General features: G+C 36.9%; 1 protein-coding gene across 4 annotated transcripts in view; it reads right to left on the bottom strand.

Annotated features, from left to right (window-relative positions):
- The window catches only part of UBE2U (ubiquitin conjugating enzyme E2 U), a 61,022-nt gene that overhangs the window by 5,292 nt on the left and 32,964 nt on the right, over window positions 1-22,766 (bottom strand). For 3 of the 4 annotated variants that reach the window (XM_040470490.1, XM_040470493.1, XM_040470492.1), the window contains 2 exons: window positions 19,738-19,819; window positions 8,494-8,588 (listed from right to left, as the gene is read on the bottom strand). In XM_040470490.1, the coding sequence (XP_040326424.1) occupies window positions 8,494-8,588; window positions 19,738-19,819 (177 nt within the window). Of the gene's footprint in view, window positions 1-8,493; window positions 8,589-19,733; window positions 19,820-22,766 lie in introns of those variants that run through there. The other variant, XM_040470491.1, reaches the window with a different exon arrangement.

Raw genomic sequence — 22,766 nt, 5'->3', positions numbered from 1 at the left:
CATTTGGATCATGCAAGAAAAGCACTCCTCCCACAAGTAGCTAGAGAAAGAGAGAAAGAAAGAGTGAAAATGCAGGGGACTGGATGAGAAATCTGTTCCCCAAAACCATTGATGGGGAGAAAGGAAAGGGTTTCAATACCACAAGGATTCTATAAACAGTGGAGTGCAAAGTCTGAAGTTTTAAAGCTCAGTGCTTGGTGGTGCTCCAATGAGGAAGCAGGACGAATTCCCAGGAGCAGACAGGGTGGTCGGAGGGGTCCAAGGGCTACAAAGGGAGAAGTGGTTCTTCTGCTTGGAGTGCATTTGGTAGAGGCCATATGGCTTCCCCAAAGCCCAAAGTCCTGGTGGACCTGGAGAACTGCCATGTTTACTGATACTAGAACAAAGACACCAGAATGCAGCAAAACCTGGCGCCAGCTGTGTGTTATAATTTACCATAAACTCTAAGCCTCTGCCACTGTGTGATTGTGCAAACATTTTCTAGGACAAGCCAGCTCCAGGGCATTACTTGGCGAGACCCTCCCCTAGAGAATCAGTGTGGGTCCAAGCCATGGGGGTCTCTGAAGTGTGGGGTTTTGAAACACAGCCTCATCTGAGATAAAACTCTAGAGGGAGGTACCACTTGGCAGGCAGACAGCTTGGACACAGGCAGGGTAAGGGTGGGGAGTGGACAGAAGCCTGAGACAAAGGAGGGATACTTGATCATAGGTCTGTGAGGGCACAAAATTCCTGAGCCAGAGACTAGAGAGCTGGGTGAAGCCATTTTCACCTGTAGTACACATACATAGATTGACCCCAGTGAGCTAAGCACCACCACCAAGAGAACAGAGCTGTTACACCAAGTCCTGCCCACCTGCGCCTTCCAGAGACATATTCCAGAAGACAGTCTCTTCCACCTGTTTAGTCTGTAGACTATAGTGCATTGTAAAGTTTCATTTCTAGGGGAAATTGGATGTAACTTCATTTGGGTTTCATTCTGTTTGCTTGTTTGTTCATTTTCTTTTCTTCTGCTTTTGCTTATGTTGTTTTCTTTTTTTCTTTCTCTTTCTCGGATACAGAAAGAGGAAATTAAAAAATTACTCTATTTTATTTTATTCTATTTTATTATTTAATTTTTTTAATTTTTAAAAATTTTAAACTTTTTTTTCTTCCTTTCTCTTTTTTCTCTTTTCTATCAAGCTTCTCTCAACAAGCAGACTGAAACACACCTAGGATCTATCTTCCTTTATTCAATATTTATTGTTGTGTTTTTAATTTTTATTTTAATTTTTATTTTATTAATGTTTTCTCTTCCTCCAAAATGACAAGACAGAGGAATTCACCACAAAATAAAGAACAGGAAGAAATGACATCCAGGGATTTAATCAACACAGATATAAATAAGATGTCTAACTAGAATTTAAAGCCACAATTATAAGAAAACTAGCTGAAGTTGAAAAAAGCATAGAAGACACCAGAGAATCCCTTTCTGCTGAGAATAAAGAACTAAAATCTAGTTATGCTGAAATTAAATATGCTATAACGGAGATGCAATCTTGAATGGATGCTGTGACGGCAAGGATGGACAAAGCAGAGCAGTAAATCAATGAAATAAAAGATAAAATTATGGAAAATAATGAAGCAGAAAAAAAGAGGGAAACAAAGGCAAAAGATCACAATACAGAACTTAGAGAACTCAGCAACTTATTAAAGAGGAATAGCATTCATATCATAGCTGTCCCACAAGATGAAGAGAGAGAAAAAGGGGAGAAGGTTTATGTGAGCAAATAATAGCTGTAAAGTGTCCTAATCTGGAAAAGGACATAGACATCAAAATCCAAGAAGCACAGAGAACCCCCATTAGATTCAACAAAAACTGACCATCACTGAGGCATATCACAGTCAAATTCTCAAAACACACAGACAAAGAAAGAATCATGAAAGCAGGAAAGGAAAAATAGTCCTTAACCTACATGGGATGACAAATCAGGTTTGCAGCAGATTTGTCCACAGAAACTTGGCAGGCCAGAAAGGAGTGGCAGGATATATTCAATGTGCTGAATTGGAAAAATAGGCAGCCAAGAATTCTTTATCCATCTAGGCTGTCATTCAGAATAGAAGGAGAGATAAGAGTTTCCCAGACAAACAAAAACTAAAGGAGTTTGTGACCACTAAATGGAGAAAAAAGACAAAACAAAACTAAAAAGATCAAAGCAACAAAGACTAGAAAGGACCAGAGAACATCACCAGAAACACCAACTTTACAGGTAGCACAATGGCACTAAATTCATATCTTTCATTAATCACTCTGAATGTAAATGGACTAAATGCTCCAATCAAAAGACACAGGGCATCGGAATGGAAAAAAAAAAAAGACCCATCTATATGCTGTCTACAAGAGACCCATTTTAGACCTAAAGACACCTGCAGATTGAAAGTAAGGAGATGGAGAACCATCTATCATACTAATGGACATCAAGAAAGACAGAATAGCCATGCTTATATTAGACAAACTAGATTTTAAAACAAAGACTGTAACAAGAGATGAAGAAGGGCATTATATCATAATTAAGGGATCTATTCACCAAGATCTAATAATTGTAAATATTTATGCCCCCAACTTGAAACACCCAAATATATAATCAATTAATCACAAACATAAAGAAATTCATTGATTATAATACCATAATAGTAGGGGACTTTAACACCCTACTTACAGCAATGGACAGATCACCTAAGCAGAAAATCAGTAAGGAAATAATGTTTTTGAATGACACACTGGACCGGATGGACTTAGCAGATATATTCAGAACATTTCATCCTAAAGCAGGAGAATACACATTCTTCTCAAATATACATAGAACATTCTCCAGAATAGATCACATACTGGGACATAAATCAGCCTTCAACAAGTTCAAAAAGATCGATATCATACCATGCATGTTTTCAGACCACAATGTTATGAAACTCAAAATCAACCACAGGAAAAAATTTGGAAAGACAATAAATACTTGGAGATTAAAGAACAACCTATTAATGGGTTAATCAAGAAATTAAATAGGAAATTAAAAAATACACGGAAGCCAATGAAAATAAAAACATGACAATCCAAAACTTTTGGGATGCAGCAAAGGTAGTCATAAGAAGGAAGTATATAGCAATACAGGTCTTCTTAAAGAAGGAAGAAATATCTCGAATACAAAACCTAACCCTACACTTAAAGGAGCCAAGAAAAGAACAGCAAATAAAGCCCAAAATCAGCCAAAGAAGGGCAACAATAAAGATTAGAGCAGAAATCAATGATATTGAAATTAAAAAAATGAAACAGTAGAACACATCAATGAAACTAAGTTCTGGTTCTTTAAAAGAATTAACAAAATTGATAATCCCCAGCCAGATTGATCAAAGAGAAAAAGGAAAAGACTCAAAGTAAAGGACTCAAATAAATAAAATCATTAATGAAAGAGGAGAGATCACAACCAACACCCCAGAAATACAAACGACAATAAGAGAATACTATGAGCAATTATTTGCCAGCAAATTGGGCAATCTAGAGGAAATGGATAAATTCCTAGAAACATATAAACTACCAAAACTGAAACAGGAAGAAGTAGAAAATTTGAACAAATCATCACCAGTAAAAATTGAATCAGTAATAAAAAATCTCCCAACAAACAAGAGTCCAGGGCTGGATGGCTTCCCAGGGAAATTTTACCAAACATTTAAAGAAGAGTTAATACTTATTCTTTTGAAGCTGTTCCAAAAAATATAAATGGAAGGAAAACTTCCAAATTCATTCTACAAGGCCAACATTACACTGATTCCAAAACCAGACAAAGACTCCACTAAAAAGGATAATTTCAAGGGAGCCTGGGTGGCTCAGTTGGTTAAGTGTCCAACTCAGCTCAGGTCATGATCTCACAGTTTGTGAGTTCAAGTGCTGTGTTGGGCTCTGTGCTGACAGCTCAGAGCCCGGAGCCTGCTTCAGTTTCTGTGTCTCCCTCTCTCTCTGCCCTTTCCCCACTCACACTCTGTCTCTATCTCTCTCAAAAATAAATTAACATTAAAATATTTTTTTTAAAAAAAAGGAGAATTATAGACCAATTTCCCTGAGGAACATGGATGCAAAAATTCTCAACAAGATAGCACCAAATCGAATCCAACAATACATTAAAAATACATTCACCACGATCAATACATTGATCAAAACAATACATTCACCACAATCAAGAGGGATTTATTTTTGGGATTCAGGGCTGGTTCAAATTCCACAAATCAATCAACATGACACATCACATTAATAAAAGAAAGGATAAGAACCACATGATCTTCTCAATAGATGCAGAAAAAGAATTTGACAAAATACAGCATCTTTTCTTGATAAAAACACTTAAGAAAGTAGGGATAGAAGAAACATATCTCAACATCATAAAGGCCATTATGAAAGACTCACAGGGAATATCATCCTCAATGGGGAAAAACTGAGAGCTTTCCCCCTAAGGCAAGGAACAAGACAGGGATGTCCACTCTTAATGCTGTTGTTTAACAAACATACTGTTGGAAGTCCTAGCCTCAGCAATCAGACAACAGAAAATAAATAAAAGGCATCCAAATCAACACAGAGAAAGTCAAACTTTCACTCTTACCGGACAACATGACACTCTAGGTGGAAAATCAGGAAGACTCCACCGAAAAACTGCTAGAACTGATACATGAATTCAGCAAAGTCGCAGGATATAAAATCAATGTACAGAAATCAACTGCATTTCTATACACCAATAATAAAGCAGCAGAAAGAGAAATCAAGGAAACAATCCCATTTACAATTGCACCGAAAACCATAAAATACCTAGTAATAAAGCTAACCTAAGAGGTAAAAGATCTGTGTGCTTAAAACTATAGAAAGCTTATGAAAGAAATTGAAGAAGACAGAGAAATGGAAAAACCTTCCATGGTCATGGATTTGAAGAACATATATTGTTGTTTTTTTTTTTTAATTTTTTTTTTCAAACGTTTATTTATTTTTGGGACAGAGAGAGACAGCATGAACAGGGGAGGGGCAGAGAGAGAGGGAGACACAGAATCGGAAACAGGCTCCAGGCTCTGAGCCATCAGCCCAGAGCCCGACGTGGGGCTCGAACTCACGGAGCGCGAGATCGTGACCTGGCTGAAGTCAGACGCTTAACCGACTGCGCCACCCAGGCGCCCCGAACATATATTGTTAAAATATCTATACTACCCAAAGCAATCTACACATTCAATGCAATCCCTACCAAAATAGCACCAGCATTTTTCACAGAGATAGTACAAAGAATCCAAAAATTTGTATAGACCCAGAAAATACCCCGAATGGACAAAATAATGTTGAAAAAGAAAATCAAAACTGGAGGCATCACAATTCTGACTTCAAGGTATATTACAAAGCTATAATCATCAAGATTGTATGGTACTGGCACAAAAACAGACACTCAGATCAATGGAACAGAATAGAGAACCCAGAAATGGACCCACAAATACATGGCCAACAAATCTTTGACAAAGCAGAAAAGAATATCTAATGAAAAAAGAATGTTTTCAGCAAATGGTGCTGAGAAAACTAGACTGTGACATACAGAAGAATGAAATTGGACCACTTTCTTATACCATACACAAAAATAAACTCAAAATGGATGAAAGACCTAAATCTAAGACAGAAAACCATTAAAATCCTAGAGGATAAAACAGGCAACAACCTCTTTGACCTCAGCCACAGAGGTCAAACTTCTTACTAGACATGTGTCTGTTGGCAAGGGAAACAAAAACAAAAATGAACTATTGAGACCTCATCAAGATAAAAAGCTTCTGCACAGTGAAGAAAACAATCAGCAAAACTAAGAGGCAACCAACGGAATGGAAGAAGATATTTGCAAATGACATATCTGATAAAGGGTTAGTATCCAAAATGTATAGAGAACTTATCAAACTGAACACCCTGAAAACAAATAATCTGGTGAAGAAATGAGCAAAGGACATGAACAGATACTTTTCTAAAGAAGACATCCAGATGGCTAACAGACACATGAAAAGATGCAAAATATCACTCATCATCAGGGAAATACAAATCATAATCACAATGAGATACCACCTCACACCTGTCAGAATTGTTAAAATTAACAAGTAGGCAACAACAGATGTTGGTGAGAATGTGGAGAAAGGGGAATGCTTTTGCACTGCTGGTGGAAATGCTAACTGGTGCAGCTACTCTGGAAAAAAGTATGGAGGTTCCTCAAAAAATTAAAAACAGAGCTACCCTATGACCTAGCAATTGTACTACTAGGTATTTATCTAAAGGATACAAAAATGCTGATTTTTAAGGGGGCATATGCACCTAATGTTTACAGCAGTGCTATCAAAAATAGCCATAGTATGGAAAGAGCCCAAATGTCCATTGACTGATGAATGGATAAAGAAGTGGTATGTGTATACAATGGAATACTATTTGGTGATCAAAAAGAATGAAATCTTGCCATTTGCAACAAAGTGGATGGAACTAGAATGTACTGTGCTAAGTGAAATCAGTAGGAGAAAGAGAAATATATGATTTTACTCATATGTAGAATTTAAGAAACAAAACTGATGAACATAGGGGAAGGGAAGGAAAAATAAGACAAAAACATAGAGGGAGGCAACTGTAAGAGACTCTTAAACACAGAGAACAAACCGAGGATTGCTGAAGGGGTATTGGGGGGGGGGGGGATGGGCTAAATGGGTGATGGGCATTAAGGAAGACACTTGTTGGGATGAGCACTCAGTGTTTTATATGTAAGTGATGAATCACTAAATTCTACTCGGGAACCATTATTATGTTATATGTTAGTGTAATAAGTTAGATTGTCTTTAATTAAAATCCAATTTTAACTTGTATTTAAGAAAGAAAGAAAGAAAGAAAGAAAGAAAGAAAGAAAGAAAGAAAGAAAAGTTATGGGGAATGATATGGCATGGCAGAAGTGCTGCTATAGCCCACAGGGAAAGTTTCGTAGAGAAGGTAATACCTGAACTGAATCTCAAAGCACGGGTAGGTACTAGAAAGGAAGAAAAGGTATTTGGAGTGGCAATATGAGAAAACACAGCACACTTCTCAATTTTTTTGAAATGAGGTAGAAAATAGTCATGAGCCACTAGGTCAGTGTGGGGTTTAGGGTAAGAGTGGGAGAGTGGGAAGAGATGCCACTGGAAAGGCAGACAGATATTAGAACATTAAGTAAGGACTTTGCCATGCCAAAGAGTATAAGTTTTATCCTGAATGAAGTGGGGAACAAAATATTTTAGAATCAAAAAAACATAAGCAGATGTGAGCTGTGGAAAGAAGTCTGACAAAGCACGGACAGGAACTGCCATAATCATCAACTGAACCAAAAGATCTCTTCCACTGGTGCAGATGTGGGGATGTGGGGAGGATAGAGATTGCAGAGAGCAGGGAGTTCATGAGGGAAGCAGAGTAAAAATAGAAAAAGCAATGTTTCTTACCGGTGCTCGCAGGTACCCTGAAATGTGGAAGAAGGCAGAGTGGGATAGAGAAGGCTGAGGCTGGTGAGTTAGACGAGGAAATCTGAGTGGTGCACAGATGCAAGACGGAGGAGAAGTAGAATCCAACCCAGGGAAAAGAAAGTCATGAGATAGGAAAGCGGGGCTCTTGAAAAACCACTAGCTGAAGGGTGCTGCCTGTCCCTGGAATGTCTGTGTCATTATGTTTGAAGGACAGGTACCAGGGAAATGCGATAACTAATACTTTTAGTACTTTCCTGTTGACAAAGAATGTTGGCATACCTGGAGTCATTTAGTCACAAGAATGCTATGTGTTAGGGCAGAATATTAGAAGCAAGTATTTACTGAACACCTTCTATGGACTCAGTACTGGCTGAGGATGAAGAAACTGAAATGCAGAGTTTAAGTGACTTTCTCATAATTGCACAGACCTGGTATCTAAACCCAAGTTCTCTGACCCCGAATGTCTTGCTTCCCCTCCATAGTAGTGGATTTCTATTATAAGTTACCAGCTCTCTTCCTGCTCAAGACCCATCCTCAACTTACCCCAAATGTTTCTTTAAAAAACATTAATTTTAAAAAGATCACCAAACTCAACTAACATTGTTCCTTTCCCTTCAGCCATATTGCATGTATCTCTGAACCTACAATGATCTTCAGAGATCAATTTATTTAGTGTTTTTCTTGTTTCGAGTCCTTTTACACATCTTGAAACTTAGCCTTAGATTTTCAAAGAGTGTATTAACCTATTAAAGGGTGGCAAACTTAAAAGTGTAAGTAATTCAGGCTTTTTTCAAAGCTCCAATTCTTATGTAAGTAATTTACTGAATTTATTTTCTTAGAGGTAAATAACCTTAAAAGGAGAACACGAGATTAGGCCTCACAGATTTAAACTTATCTGAATTGAACAAAAATTTAAATGTATTGGGGTAATGACTAATATTTTAGTTCTAAAAACAAAGCAAAGCAAATAGGCTGAAATCAGTTTACTTGGAGTGGGGCAGAGATGAACACTTTCCGTTGGATAATTGGCTTTGTGAGGCCTTCTGCTTTCTCCGGCAAGCCGAGCCATAGCAGCAGCATACCTGGAATAAGAAAAAGAAGAAGTTATCTAAGTTTCCAAATGAATTCCAGGTAGTGTACGTTACTATTGAGAAAGATAGGGCCAAACATATCAAATCTGACAGACCAGCAGAGCAATGAGGTTTGATTCTGGTGCCCTTCTGAGCATTCACTACTATATTAGTGAACGGAAATTATTCTAGTATATTTCCTAACAGCAGAAAAGCGGACAAATATGGTGTAATATTAATCCTGTAAAAGTAGTAAAAGCATCAACTGGTAAGGCAAGGTGCATTTGTTTCCCAGGGCCTCCATAACTAATTTATTTTCATATAGTTCTGGAGGCTGATTTTTTTTTTTATTTTTGTAATCAGGAATCGATGTTGAAATATTCTTCCCCTATTGAGATGATCATCTGATTCTTTCTTATTCTGTTTTGCATTGTTCAAATTTTTCAAATATTAATCCAAGGTTACATTTCTGACATAAACCCCACGTGGTCATGTATAATTATCATAATTATTTATTATATTATTACATTTATGTTATATTTATTATAATTATATATATGGGATTTGATTAGCTAAAACTTTTGCATCTATGTACATGAGGTGTATTTATGTGTAATGGGTTTTTCTTTTCTTCCTGGTAGTGTCTTTGGTTTTGTTATTGAGGTAATGTAAACACTATCTATTTTGTTTGTTTTTTTTACTTAAGTTTTCAAAAATTCCAATATAATTAATATATAGTGTTATACTAGTTTCAGGCATACAATATAGTGATTCAATGATACTACACATTATTCAGTGCTTATCATAAGTGTACTCTTAATCCCCTTCACCTATTTTGCCCATCCCCTGATCCACGTCCCCTCTGGGAACCACCAGGTTATTCTCTATAGTTAGGAGTCTGTTTTTTTGTTTTGTTTTGTTTTGGTTTGGTTTGTCTCCTTTTAAAATTTTATTTGTTTTGTTTCTTAAATTCCACATATAGAATCATATGGTATTTGTCTTTCTCTGACTGACATTTTTTGCTTACCACTGTACTCTCTGGATCCATCCATGTTATTTGAAATGGCAAGGCTTCACTCTTTTTTATGGCTGAGTAATATTCTACTATACATATATATATATATGTATATATATACATATACATATATATATATATATGTATGTATCCATACACACACGCACACACATATACATATATACATACATACACACCACATCTTCTTTGTCCATTCATCAATTGACGGACAGTTGGGCTGTTTTCATAGTTTGGCTATTGTAAATGAAGCTGCTATAAACACAGGGATGTATATATCTTTTTGAATTACTATTTTCCTATTCTTTGGGTAAAATACCCAGTAGTGGAATTACTGGATCATATGGTATTTCTATTTTTAATTTTTTTAATGTTTAATTTTTGAGAGAGAAAGAGACAGAGCACAAGCAGAGGAGGAGCAGAGAGAGAGGGAGACACAGAATCTGAAGCAGCCTCAGGCTCTGAGCTGTCAGCACAGAGCCTGACGCAAGACTTGCAGCCAGAACCAGAGATGGTGACCTGAGCCAAAGTTGGACGCTCAACTGACTGAGTCACCCAGGCGCCCCTATTTTTAATTTTTTGAAGAACTTCTATACTGTCTTCCACAGTGGCTGCACTACTTTGCATTCCCACCAACAGTGCATGAGGGTTCCTTTTTCTCCCTATCCTTGCCAACACTTGCTGTTTCTTGTGTTTTTTATTTTAGCCATTCTGACAGGTGTGAGGTGATTTCTCATTGTGGTTTTGATTTGCATTTCCCTGATGATGAGTGATGTTGGGTATCTTTTCATGTGTCTGTTGGTCATTTAGATGTCTTCTTTGCAGAAATGTCTGTTCATGTTTTCTGTCCATTTTTGAATTGATATTTTTTTTTGGTGTTGAGCTGTATAAATTTTTTATGTATTTTGAATACTAACCCTTCATCGGATTTATCATTTGCAAATATCTTCTCCTATTCAGTAGGTTATCTTTTAGTTTTGTTGATTGTTTCCTTTGCTGTGCAGAAGTTTTTAATTTTGATGTAATCCCAATAGTTTTTTTTTTTAATTTCCCTTTCCTCAGAAGACATACCTAGAAAAATGCTGCTATGACCAGTGTCAGAGAAATTACTCTCTGTGCTCTCTTCTAGGATTTTTATGGTTTCAGGTCTCACATTTAGATCTTTAATCCATTTTGAGCTCATTTTTGTGTATGGTGTGAGAAAATGGTCCAGTTTCATTCTTTTGCACATAGCTGTCCAGCTTTCTCAACACCATTTGTTGGAGAGACTTTTTCCCATTGTATATTCTTGCCTCTTTTGCTGTAAATTAATTGGCCACATAATCATGGGTTTATTTCTATGCTCTTTATTCTGTTCCATTGATCTATATGTCAATTTTTGGGCAGATACCATACTGTTTTGATTACTACAGCTTTGTAGTAGTGTATCTTGAAATCTGGGATTGAGATACCTCCAGTTTTGTTCTTTTTCAAGATTGCTTTGGCTATTTGGTGTCGTTTGCGGTCCCATACAAATTTTAGGATTATCTGTTCTGGTTCTGTGAAAAATGCTACTGGTATTTTGATAAGGATTGCGTCAAGAGGTAATGCTGACTTTATAACACGTATTGGGAAGTGTTCTCTTTTATATTTTCTAAAAAAGGAAAATTTTGTATTTTGTATACATTGATACTATGTTTTCTTTTAACGTCTGGAAAATTCGTCAGTGAAGCCATTGGGCTTGGAGTTGTCTTTGTATGAAGGCTTTTAACTATCAGTTCAATTTCTGTATTAGACACAAAATTATTCAAGTTATCCATTTCTTTTTAAGAGAGACTGTCATTCACTTCATTTATGTAGTTGGATTTGTTGGTCTAAAAATGTATTTTACCTTCATTTTAGAGAAATATTTTCAAGGTGTATAAAATTCTAGGTCAATAATTTCTTTCAAGAATTCTAAAATTGTCATCAATTATCTTTTAGTGGTAAAGTTTCTGCCATAAAGTTATTGGTTGTTCTTATCTTTGGTTCCTCTGCATGCAGTGTGTGTGTGTGTGTGTGTGTGTGTGTGTGTGTGTTTATCCTTTGCTTTGAAGATTTTTCTCTTTATCACTTCAGCAATTTGATTATGATGTACTGTACCTTGGTATGGTTTCTTTATATTTCTGTTTCTTGGGATTCATTGAGTTTCTTGGTCGCTAAGCTTACAGCTTTCATCAGATTTGGACAATTTTCAGGCATAATTATTTCTTCACATATTTTTTTCTGTCAGTTCTTGTCTGAGACACCAATTATGTGTAACTTATACCACTTGATATTGCCACACAGCTCAATGAGGTGGCTTTTTTTTTCCCAGTCTTTTTTTCTCTATGTTTATTTTCAAGAGTTTACGTTGCTCCATGGGTAATTTCTTCTACAATATCTAATTTGTTGTTCTTTCCCAACAGTATATACTTACATTTTTAATTTACTTTATCTGTAGATATTCCATTGGCCTTTTGTATATCTTCCATTTCTCCTCATTATAATCATGGTATTTTTTAGATCCTTGATGTATAACAGCTGCTTTAAAATCCATACCTACTAATTCGATCATCTCTATAGTTTATGGATCTTTTATACTGATAGATTTTTATTTTGGTTATGGGTTATATTTTCCTGCTTATTTTCCTGACTGGTCATTTTGTATGGGATTCTGGATGTTGTAAAATTTACTTTGTTGGGCAATGAATTTTATCTATTCCTTTAAATATGGTTGTTTCAGCATGTAGCTCAGTAACTTACAAATCAATTTGTATATTCAAGGCTTGTGTTTAAGATTTCTGATGGGTCTTGGGCGCCTGGGTGGCGCAGTCGGTTAGGCGTCCGACTTCAGCCAGGTCACGATCTCGCGGTCCGTGAGTTCGAGCCCCGCGTCGGGCTCTGGGCTGATGGCTCGGAGCCTGGAGCCTGTTTCCGATTCTGTGTCTCCCTCTCTCTCTGCCCCTCCCCTGTTCATGCTCTGTCTCTCTCTGTCCCAAAAATAAATAAACGTTGAAAAAAAAATTAAAAAAAAAAAGATTTCTGATGGGTCTAGAACAGCTGTTATGGGGGAACTAATACAGCTACATGTTCTTGGAAAGCAGCTTTATGTACATGACAAGAGTGATAAATCTTTCCATCTGGGGATCTGATTTTTTGTAACATGTTCTAAGGGAACTTCTTGGCTTCCTTCCTTTTCCTTCTTCCAGACAGAACACAATCTAATATACCTCTGGGAAACCACAGCCCTCTTCAATTTCACCCCTGCTCAGACCAAGACCTAAGCTAATCTACATACCTTATTTCTGTGGCCACAGTTGGGGGATGGGTGGGAAGGATGCTGATGGGGAGGGCCAAGAGGGAGAGGGACACAGAGAGACCCCTCTCTGTTCTACGTGGGAGCAGAGCCAAAGGAACAATTCTCTCTCTCTCTCTTTGTTTTAAAGCCTAATATGTGTTTCTGACTCATATCAAAACCCCCTTTTTTGGAGAGATGAAGGGGGAAGCAGCTTTAAGTCATAGTATTTATAACATAGAATGCCCCACTAGATTCTGTGCTACCACTAGAAATCATGGTAAAGTTTTGGGGTACATTCTGAGAGAGAAGTTAATTAAATGAATTAAACTCATAAAAAATGAATAATAAAAATATGTGAAATTCATTAAAAAAACAGTTGAAAGGACTGGGTATGTTTACTCTGAAAAAGAGAATACTTAAGGGGAAGTAGGAAAAAGGCACAAGAGCTATTTTCTGACACTCAAAGGATAATTCCACAAAAAAGAAGGGCCTTATTTGTGTTGCTTCCAAGGACAAGTGGAGACACTTTGATTTCTGCCACAACATCATCCCTTGACCAGGCCTTCCACCCAAACCCAAAGCCATCCCTGGGTTCTCAGGGTCTGAGCTGCTGCTCGGTCTCATAGATAAAAGCCCAGGTTGTAGCATCTGGCAGGCCTAGATTGGAATTTCAGCTCTGTCACTTACAGAGTGTATAACCTTAGGGAACTTTAAAAAACAAACAAACAAACAAAACTTTTTCTCTAACCCCTCTTTTAAAATGGAGATAATTTCTCATTTCCGAATGGTTTTGCAGGCAAATGTAAAAACATATAGTAAGTATTCAATAAAAATCTGTTAAATGAATGAAAGAAACCTGTAATAGTTGAATGTCATAAGGTGTTAGATTTAAGCTAGAAATAAGGGAGATTCAAGCTATTTTAATGCTCCTTGAAGTACTGAGCTCCCTGTCTCTAAAACCATCCAAACAGAGACTAGTTGCTTGGCAGAAATGTTTTAAAGTTTTTTTTTTTCCCCTTTGTCTATATTTTTTTCCAAGTCTTTATTTTAAAGGGAACATTTCCAATGTCCATTCTAATGCTAATTCTCTCTTTAACCACAAGATGGCACTCAAGGCTCAATCTTTGAGGAGTCAAAGCCAGCATTCTGCCTTAAAAATGCATTAAATATAGAATTGTGTAAATCTATAAAAACAATGTTTAACTTCAATAAGCCTGAAAGGATAGTACAAACATACATTAAATTAATGTATTCTGCATAAATATTTTCTATATAACTAGAGAAAAGGGAATCATGGTATGCTAAAGAAAAATCCCATATTTTTGTGAGTTAGAACACTCACAGACTCAGATACAGGAACTTAGAAATAATATATATTAACTCATTAATTTCAAATACAGTACAGTAATGTCTGGGTGGCTCAGTCAGTTGGGCATATGACTCTTGATTTCAGCTCAGATGATGATCTCACAATAAATAGTGACATCGAGCCCTGCATCAGGCTCTGCGTTGGGTATGGAGCCTGCTTGAGATTCTCTCTCTTTTTCTCTCTCTCTTTCCCTCTGCCCCTCCCTTGCTCACACACTCTCTCTCAAAATAAACAAATAAATAATAAAAAATAAAATAAAATACAGTACAACTAGATCCATAGTATATTTTATAAATATAAGAAAGTTTTACAAAGGAGAAAGGAGCACATATTGTTTAATAAGAGAATTTGAGATTGACCCCAAAAAACTTTTTCCACAAAACGTAGACTTGATTTGTGTTTGCAATTGGGTAGACAATATTTCCACATAACCCGAAAATTTTAAGCTTTTAATAAGCCTATATCAATGGGCGAGTAGAAATAATTTAGTTTTCAAATACAATACATGTTTATCAGTAACTTTGGGTCAGTTGGTTAATGGGCATGTTTCTTTCAATGACTAGTAAACTGCAGATAATATCTACCTCTACTTTCCCAGAATTTCTGTAGAGAAAGTTAGGGGTGACAATCCAGGTGAAAAGGGAGGCTAGGAATTTTGTCTTGAAGTTGTGTCCATATAACAAGGAAGTGGCTTCCCCTGGAGTGCAAGTTGATTTGCTATGGCTTTTTTTTTTTTTAATGTTCATTTATTTTTGAGACAGAGAGAGAGCATGAACGGGGGAGGGTCAGAGAGAGAGGGAGACACAGAATCTGAAGCAGGCTCCAGGCTCTGAGCCATCAGCACAGAGCCCGACGCGGGGCTCGAACCCACGGACCATGAGATCATGACCTGAGCTGAAGTCGGACACTTAACCCACTGAGCCACCCAGGCACCCCAATTTGCTATGGCTTTGAAGGAGGCTGATGGGCACCACTGTGGAGTTACACTTAGCAGTACAGCTGTCAACTGTACAGCATGGCCAGTATTACATTAGGAGAAGAAAGAATGCCTGGCACACAGTAGATGCTTTGCCATTTAGTTCCCATTATCTCTGTACCCCCCATGTGTAGACAGGAGCAATATTCTTTTTGAAAGCTACAAAGAATGCAAGACTCCAGAAAGGATAACTTTTGTTTAGATAACTTGCCGTCTGACAAAGCTTAGATTATTGGCACAGATATTTCCACTACCACATAAGTGATCACCAGCCATAGAGTATGACATAAACAGTTTTGTAAGGAAGAATATTCAAAAGAACAGCTTGCACTGCTTTCTGATTTTGTATCTTTCACCATTTCTCCAAAGAAAATAAACACAAACTACTGATTAGCCTCTAGAGTCATATTCTTTACCATGTCTTCGTAGAAATAAAGCATTTGCTTGAATAGTCAAGAGACAGGCAAGGCAATGGGGGAGAGAAAAAGGCCTTAGAAATGATGGGATGACCAAACCAAATGATCAATTCATGAATATTCATGAGCTGCTTATAACGACAATGGTTTCCTAGTAATACTAAAAACATGTGTAAAACTTAAGAATTTGCAAAAAATATTCCTAACAGTTCATTTATATTTCCAATTTTCAATCACTCTTCTGCCATCATGCCCTCAGAATTCCCCAAACAGAACCATTATCTATTAGAATTGGCCTTAAAAGAAGTCAGCATCTACATTTAATTTTTCTAAAAATTAACTGCCTTCACATTTAATTCAACTATTAAGTAGGGAAAAAGGGTAAGTATGCATCATTCAACAAACACGACTGAGTGCCTGCAAGATGCCAGGTCCCGTACTAAGGTCAGGGAAAACAAAGCTACAATAATGGCCTTGCCCTGGTCATTCTCCATAAACAGATGAATGTCTACACCGCAGTTGCTGAAACAGCCCGAAGAGTGCTATGGAAGGAGAGAGTGGGAGGATGTGGAAGCCTGAGTCAGGGACCCTTTCACAAATAGATGTTTGGCTGGATCTTCACGCCATCCTTGTGATGGACTTTGTCAGGCAGGAGAGATGATTATAGAGTGGAGAAGAGAAAAGAACCATGTGTATAATGGAACTAAAATAAATGTGGTCACGATAGGTGGCGCTGCCTGTTTCCTAACCTGGGAAAATGTTACCATTTTTACCTGCTTATGACAGAGACTATTTTCATTGTGTGAAAAGTTGGGGAGGGGCTTGGGTTTTTGTCTCCCCTTCTCCTCAGGAACTAATATTTATTGAGTGTCAACACTATATGATTATATTTATAAACAATCTCACTCAAGAGATCAAATGCAAAACTACTTTGCAAGGTAACTAATGCTATCTCTATTTAACAGCTAAGGAAACAAGCTGAGAGTGGGTAAGAATTTCTCTAAGATCCGTGTGACCCTAAAGCCCATGCTTTCCCCCATGCTACCTCCAAAGAAAGATGTTCCATTTGAAACTGGAACTAGGGCCACGGTGGACAAAGCCTGAATCATAGTGAATCTTTTGAGTACTTACTGCATACCAGATACTGTTTGAAGAGACTTGCATGCATTAATGTATTAATCCTCACAATCTCCTTGAGGGGTAGGTATAGTTATTACTGCCATTTAACAGATAAGGAAACTGAGGCACAAAGAAGTCAGATAACTTGCCCTGAGTTGGTCAAAGAGATGGTAATTGGCAGAGCCAAGATTGAAGTGCAGACAGTCTGGCTCCCTGGTCCCTGTGCTTAAGGATTCCACATTCCACCTTTTCACTCAGACCAGAGCCTAACTCTAGACCACCAGCAAAGACCCTGCTGGGAAACATATCCCAGGCAGAAGGCACAAAGTGGTGAAGAGGTCTTATGTCCCGAAATAATAGTGAGAAAAAAGAACTTGGTGTGGCTTAAGAATCAAGTCTTGATTGATGAGGAGTTGGGAGGACAGTAGGAGGAGGGATATGAAGCAGGAAAGATAGGTCTTTCTCCTTAATACTATGCAGATGAAAGGTTGTTAATTTGCATTTTCTGGTTTTTTTAAAATAGGAAATTTCAAGGAAAGCATTTTCAATATTAAAGCAGACAAATGCATAATGACATTATATTACATGCATATATAGACCAATTACTTGCTTGCAAAGATGCTCAACCATTTTCTACTTGAGACTCTATGAATTGACCACTTTATTATATTGTATTTTGATTAAACATGAGACTTCTAATAATTATTTGAAAAGAAGTTGGTGCAACATACTTTAGGTTTTTGTAACCTCTTGTGGCATATTTATGCCACAATAAAATAATTCAGCTAAATGTAATATCTTTTAAAAACTTTGTTGTTTTTAAACTAATCAACTCCAAAATTTAAAAGAAGCAATTATCATTTGATCTAAATATATTCTCATCAACCACCAGATGGCATAAGGTGTGAGAGTTTTATTCTGACAGGGTCAACCACACACATGATAATTTCAACTATAACTTCAAAATAATGTATTTGGAAAAATGTTCTAGCACTCAAACAGCTCACAATTATTTCAGCCATATGTAGAAGTGGATGGATAAGTTGAAAATGACATAGTCCTACTTTTTCTAAATTTTGGGTTCTGTGGGACGCTGGCATTACATAATGAATCAATGATCAAACAAATAAAACAAAGCAGTTCTGTTACAGGAAATAAAAAAGGAAGTCATGTCAAAACAAAATTAACCTTATGTTCTAAATAGCTTTCTTTAACTCTAAATGAAACTTGAAACATGCCTTCATGAAAAAACCATGCTTGTATGCTTCAATTTCTGCTGTAAAAAAAACTTTTTCTATGGCCTATAATTTATTCTGAAGGTAGAAAAGTATCAAATGCAACAGCGTTTCTCCACTCTGGCTTGAAGGGAAGCTGTCACAGAAGTCAACTGAAAAAAAGAATATCCAGGTGAAAAACCCAATCTGAACTATGATGTTAAAAAGGAAAATATATATGTTTTAAGAACCTCAATTTCTTTAAAAAATTTTTTTAAATGTTTATTTTTGAGAGAGAGAGAGAGAGAGACAGAGAGAGAGAGATTGAGAAATAAGGACAGAGAGAGGGAGACACAGAGTTCGAAGCAGGCTCCAGTCTCTGAGCTGTCAGCACAGACCCTGAAGCAAGGCTTGAAATCATGAACCACAAGATCATGACCTGAGCTGAAGTTGGACTCTTAACTGACTGAACCACCTAGGCGCACCTAAGAACTTCAATTTCTACCGAAATTCAAAACACTTTACATTATTTTTATTAATCCTGTATATCCTTCTAGAAATAAACAATCACATTGATAATAAGCCAAAACTGAGGTAAATGAGGTAAATGCAAAAAATACAAAACAAAACTCCCCTAGTGTTTAACTCCCTTAGTGTTGTGTAGTCCTTTGAAATAAGCACACCAGAATAAATAACTATGATAGCCTAGTCAAACCACAGAGCTCAGATGCAATCTTTTTCCAGCATGATGAAAAGGCAAAACTGCCTTTAGGAGTCAAGAGACCAAAGATGAGATTAAGATCTCTTCTCTAATGTGGTCTAATAGTCAATGATTTCTGAAGATACTATAATAATTTTATATTTTATAGATGCTTCCCCATTAGATGAAATATATTTGGTTCTTGAATGAAAAGTCCATGGATGATGAAAAGATATTTGGAACTATGAGAAGGATGAAAAGCTAACTGGTGACACAGAAACAGGATGTACTTTTTGTTTTTTTGGTTTTTTTTTTCTGATTTCTAAGTCATATGATAATGAGGATAATGGGAATTGGAGTAAGAGAAGTAATGCGGAGGGTGTTGTGAGAGTCCTTCACTGTGGCACATGTCCAACTTTATTTTTGGCCGTCAATAGGTGAACATTAATAAAGGGAACCCTCATTAAAGTGAAGTTGGGGGGCCAGAAGGTGGAGCCCTACTACCCAATTTCAATTACAGGAAGAACTGTCCATTATAGACCCCAACAGAAGAATCATCAGCAGGAAAGAATCATCAATTACAGATACCAACAGGGAAAGATGTACATTGCCTCTCCTATAAGAAACTGACTGCACCAGCAACTTAGCCAATGAGAAACTGTCATCATCCTGAACACGTGCTTTCAAAACAACTCCTCTCAACTTATTCCTTCTCTATAAAATGATGTTCCTCTCCCTTTGTTTGTTGGACTAGCCCTGTGGTTTTGACCTGGATTTCAAGTCCTAGATTGCAATTCTCTGCTATTCCCGAATAAACCCATTTTTGCTGGTCAAATAAATTTTAAAGGTTAACAGTAGCAAAGATATTTCCCACCTAGGTTCATAGGAAAGGGAAAAAGATGCTTCTTATTCTCGTTCTTATGTTTAGAAAAGGGCATCCGTTGTTACTTCCAAAGACTTCTTTTGATGGTTCAGCTAGACAGTAGAAAGTAGAATGATAGATGTTTTGAGTTAAGAAGATAATCAAATTACTTACTTTAGATTACATTCTCTAGGATGTTTTAATTCAAGTTTCTTCCATTTATGATACTCTCCAATAAAATGTGGATCTTCAGGCACTGAAATTAGAGTTTTGAAAAAGGTTCAACGTTTAAAATAATTCACTTTTCATTAAGTTGATATGCTGCAATGATGTACACTATATAGTTCAAGCCAAATTACAATGCTCACTTTCCATATTTCTTCCTTTTACTTGAACTTTGTATTATTGGATATTTGAAATAAGTAGATTTTTCTTCAAAATTTCCATTATAATGACATTTGTTTATATATCTTTTATAGTAATGAAGAAGGTGTTAAAATAACTCATATAGAAACTACAGACACCACAGTTTAACAAAATTCAAACTCAGCACCAGAAGTAAAAATATAAAAGTGACATTATAGGTCTTGATCTTTCACAAAGCAAGAATCTACAATGGATGATCATCCATTCCAGCCTCTGAATGAATCCCTTGCCAACGACAGAAAACTCTCCTCTCTGTTGTTGGGAAACTGCCTTTTCCATTGTCAGACAGTAAGGTCACAATGTCTTTCCTTAACCTGAGTGCTGAGTCTTTACTGGTCCTAGTTCAGATCTCTGCAGTAATACTGACCAGGTTCATCCCTTCCCCATGTGAGAGAGTCCTTCTAAAATTTGAAGATACCTATCAGAGCCTCAGTTCCCTCAACTTTATCTTAAGATATGGTTTTCTAGGGACCTAATCATCCTCACCATCCTGGTGGTGAACTTTGCTAACATTCCTATTAAAGTTTACATCCAGAACTGGCTCTGGATCTTGATTTCTTTTGAATAGCAAAGATTTAAAAGTGGGTTACTACCTCTATTGATCTGTGTGCTATTCTATCACTTCAGCTCAGATCCGCATTAATATTTTCTGAAAATCAAAGTACACAATTGCTTCATATGTTTGTGGTTAATTATAAGCCTTATGCCTTCAATAAAATTAACAAAAAATTTACTGAAAGTCAGATCATACACACAAACATATCTATCTATCTATCTATCTATCTGCCTATCATCTCCCTGTTTCTTGTAATTGTCCTGGGTTTATAGTCTTGAACTATTTAACCAACTAGATGCTCTCCTCCAGTCTTATCTGGAGCTTCCTTCGAAACAATGATTGATTAACTGTTGCTAGTTTGGTGAATTATATCATTGATAGAAACATTTAAATTGAATAGCTCTCATTTTCTTCTATTAATATTATTTTAGCCAGCAGTGTTCCTGTCTATTCTTTGATTTCTTTTCCTCCTTCAAACACACACAAGTACACATACATACATGCTCTTTTTTCTAATTTTTTAAACGTTTATTTATTTTTGAGACAGAGAGAGACAAAGCATGAACGGGGGAGGGTCAGAGAGAGAGGGAGACACAGAATCTGAAACAGGCTCTAGGCTCTGAGCAGTCAGCACAGAGCCCGACACGGGGCTCGAACTCACGGACTGCGAGATCGTGACCTGAGCCGAAGTCGGACGCTTAACCGACTGAGCCACCCCGGCGCCCCGCATACATACATGCTCTTATAGGCTTTAAACTTCATACTCCTACTTCTACTATTTGGATTTATACTTCTCCCTTCCTTTATATTAAGGAAGCAAATATGAGCTCCTTAAGGTTCTTAGTGAGGTCTCACTATTTCCTTTAGATGATTATAATAACTACTATTAACAGAGTTAATAGTACTTACTGCACATTGGGCATCTGTAAAGAAGGTACGTAGTGGTTACCATTGCAATATACACTTTACAGATGAACAAACAGAAAATTTGAGTAATGTCTTCTCATTGGGACTATTCACTACCACTTCGATGAAATTTAAATTTGAGGATTCTATTCAAGGATAATTCATGTTGCCTTATTTTTTTTGAAATTGCCCTTCCTACATTTTCTATTTGAATATGTACATCAGTCTCTTCCTTATATATTATGAAACCCCAAATGGCATGGCCATCCTTCCTGGAATATTTCCATTAATTTTATATCACTGACTCATTTTCTTCATTGCTTTCTCTACTGAGAGCTGAAAATTGCCACAGTATTTGTACAGACTTTTAATGCTTCCTATTTTATCCCCATAATTTTCTCATTCACCTGTTCTTGTACCATCTGATCATAAACTTCTCAAAAAGCTTATCATAATATGTATGTATCTAGACATAGAAGATGCTAAATGAGTGATATTGATAGGAGGGAAATAATTAAGGGGCAGGGGGATGTGAGAGCGAGCAGGAGGAAAGGACCAGTGAAATTTCGCCAGTTCTTGAAGCTAAAATTCCCCATTATGACCATATCTTGTCTTTGTGGCAGTTCTGTAGTCTCTGGTAGAAAATCATCTATTGACTCCATGATAAACTTCTTTCTTCCCTTCCTTCTAGGATAACTGGACGTCACCTTTACTTTGTTTTTGCCACGACACATTTCTTATGCAACATCTGTATAGGTTGATCTACATTTTTTTCCACTGCTGGGACTGTCACATCCAAAGAAATGTAGTAGCATCAATTTGCCTTAGCATGCTTTGGTTTCACATGTATTATCTCATACTACCATAGAACAACTTAAAATAGATTGGAATGTTTCTTTCAATGAATAGAAATTTAAAAATGAGGTACAAAGATTTAAGTGACTAACCTAAATTCACTTAACTGTAAGTGGCAGAACTAGTACAGGGCAACTTCCAACATCATACTCTTCCCACCGCAGCCTTTCCAACCTTAGTTGCACATTGTAATCACCTGGGGAGCTTTAAAAACTACTACTGCCAGGTCCTGCTCCCGGAGATCCTGATGTAATTAGTCTGGGGGTGTGCCTTTTACATGGAAATTTTTACAAGTTCCTCTGGTGGTTCTAATGAGTAGTCAAGACTGAGAAGCACTGCATTAGAATTAGATAATGCTGCCTCTTGCATCTAAATGCATTCTGGAGACACTTGCCCTGATTGCTGGCTCAAAGACTCAAAGAATGGAAGTCTTCTAGGGTGAAAGCAAACATCCCCATGA

This window comes from Herpailurus yagouaroundi, unplaced genomic scaffold (assembly GCF_014898765.1).
Source record: "Herpailurus yagouaroundi ecotype Mexico unplaced genomic scaffold, PumYag 77, whole genome shotgun sequence".
Lineage (NCBI taxonomy): Eukaryota > Metazoa > Chordata > Mammalia > Carnivora > Felidae > Herpailurus > Herpailurus yagouaroundi.
This window is presented reverse-complemented; position numbering and strand designations above follow the sequence as displayed.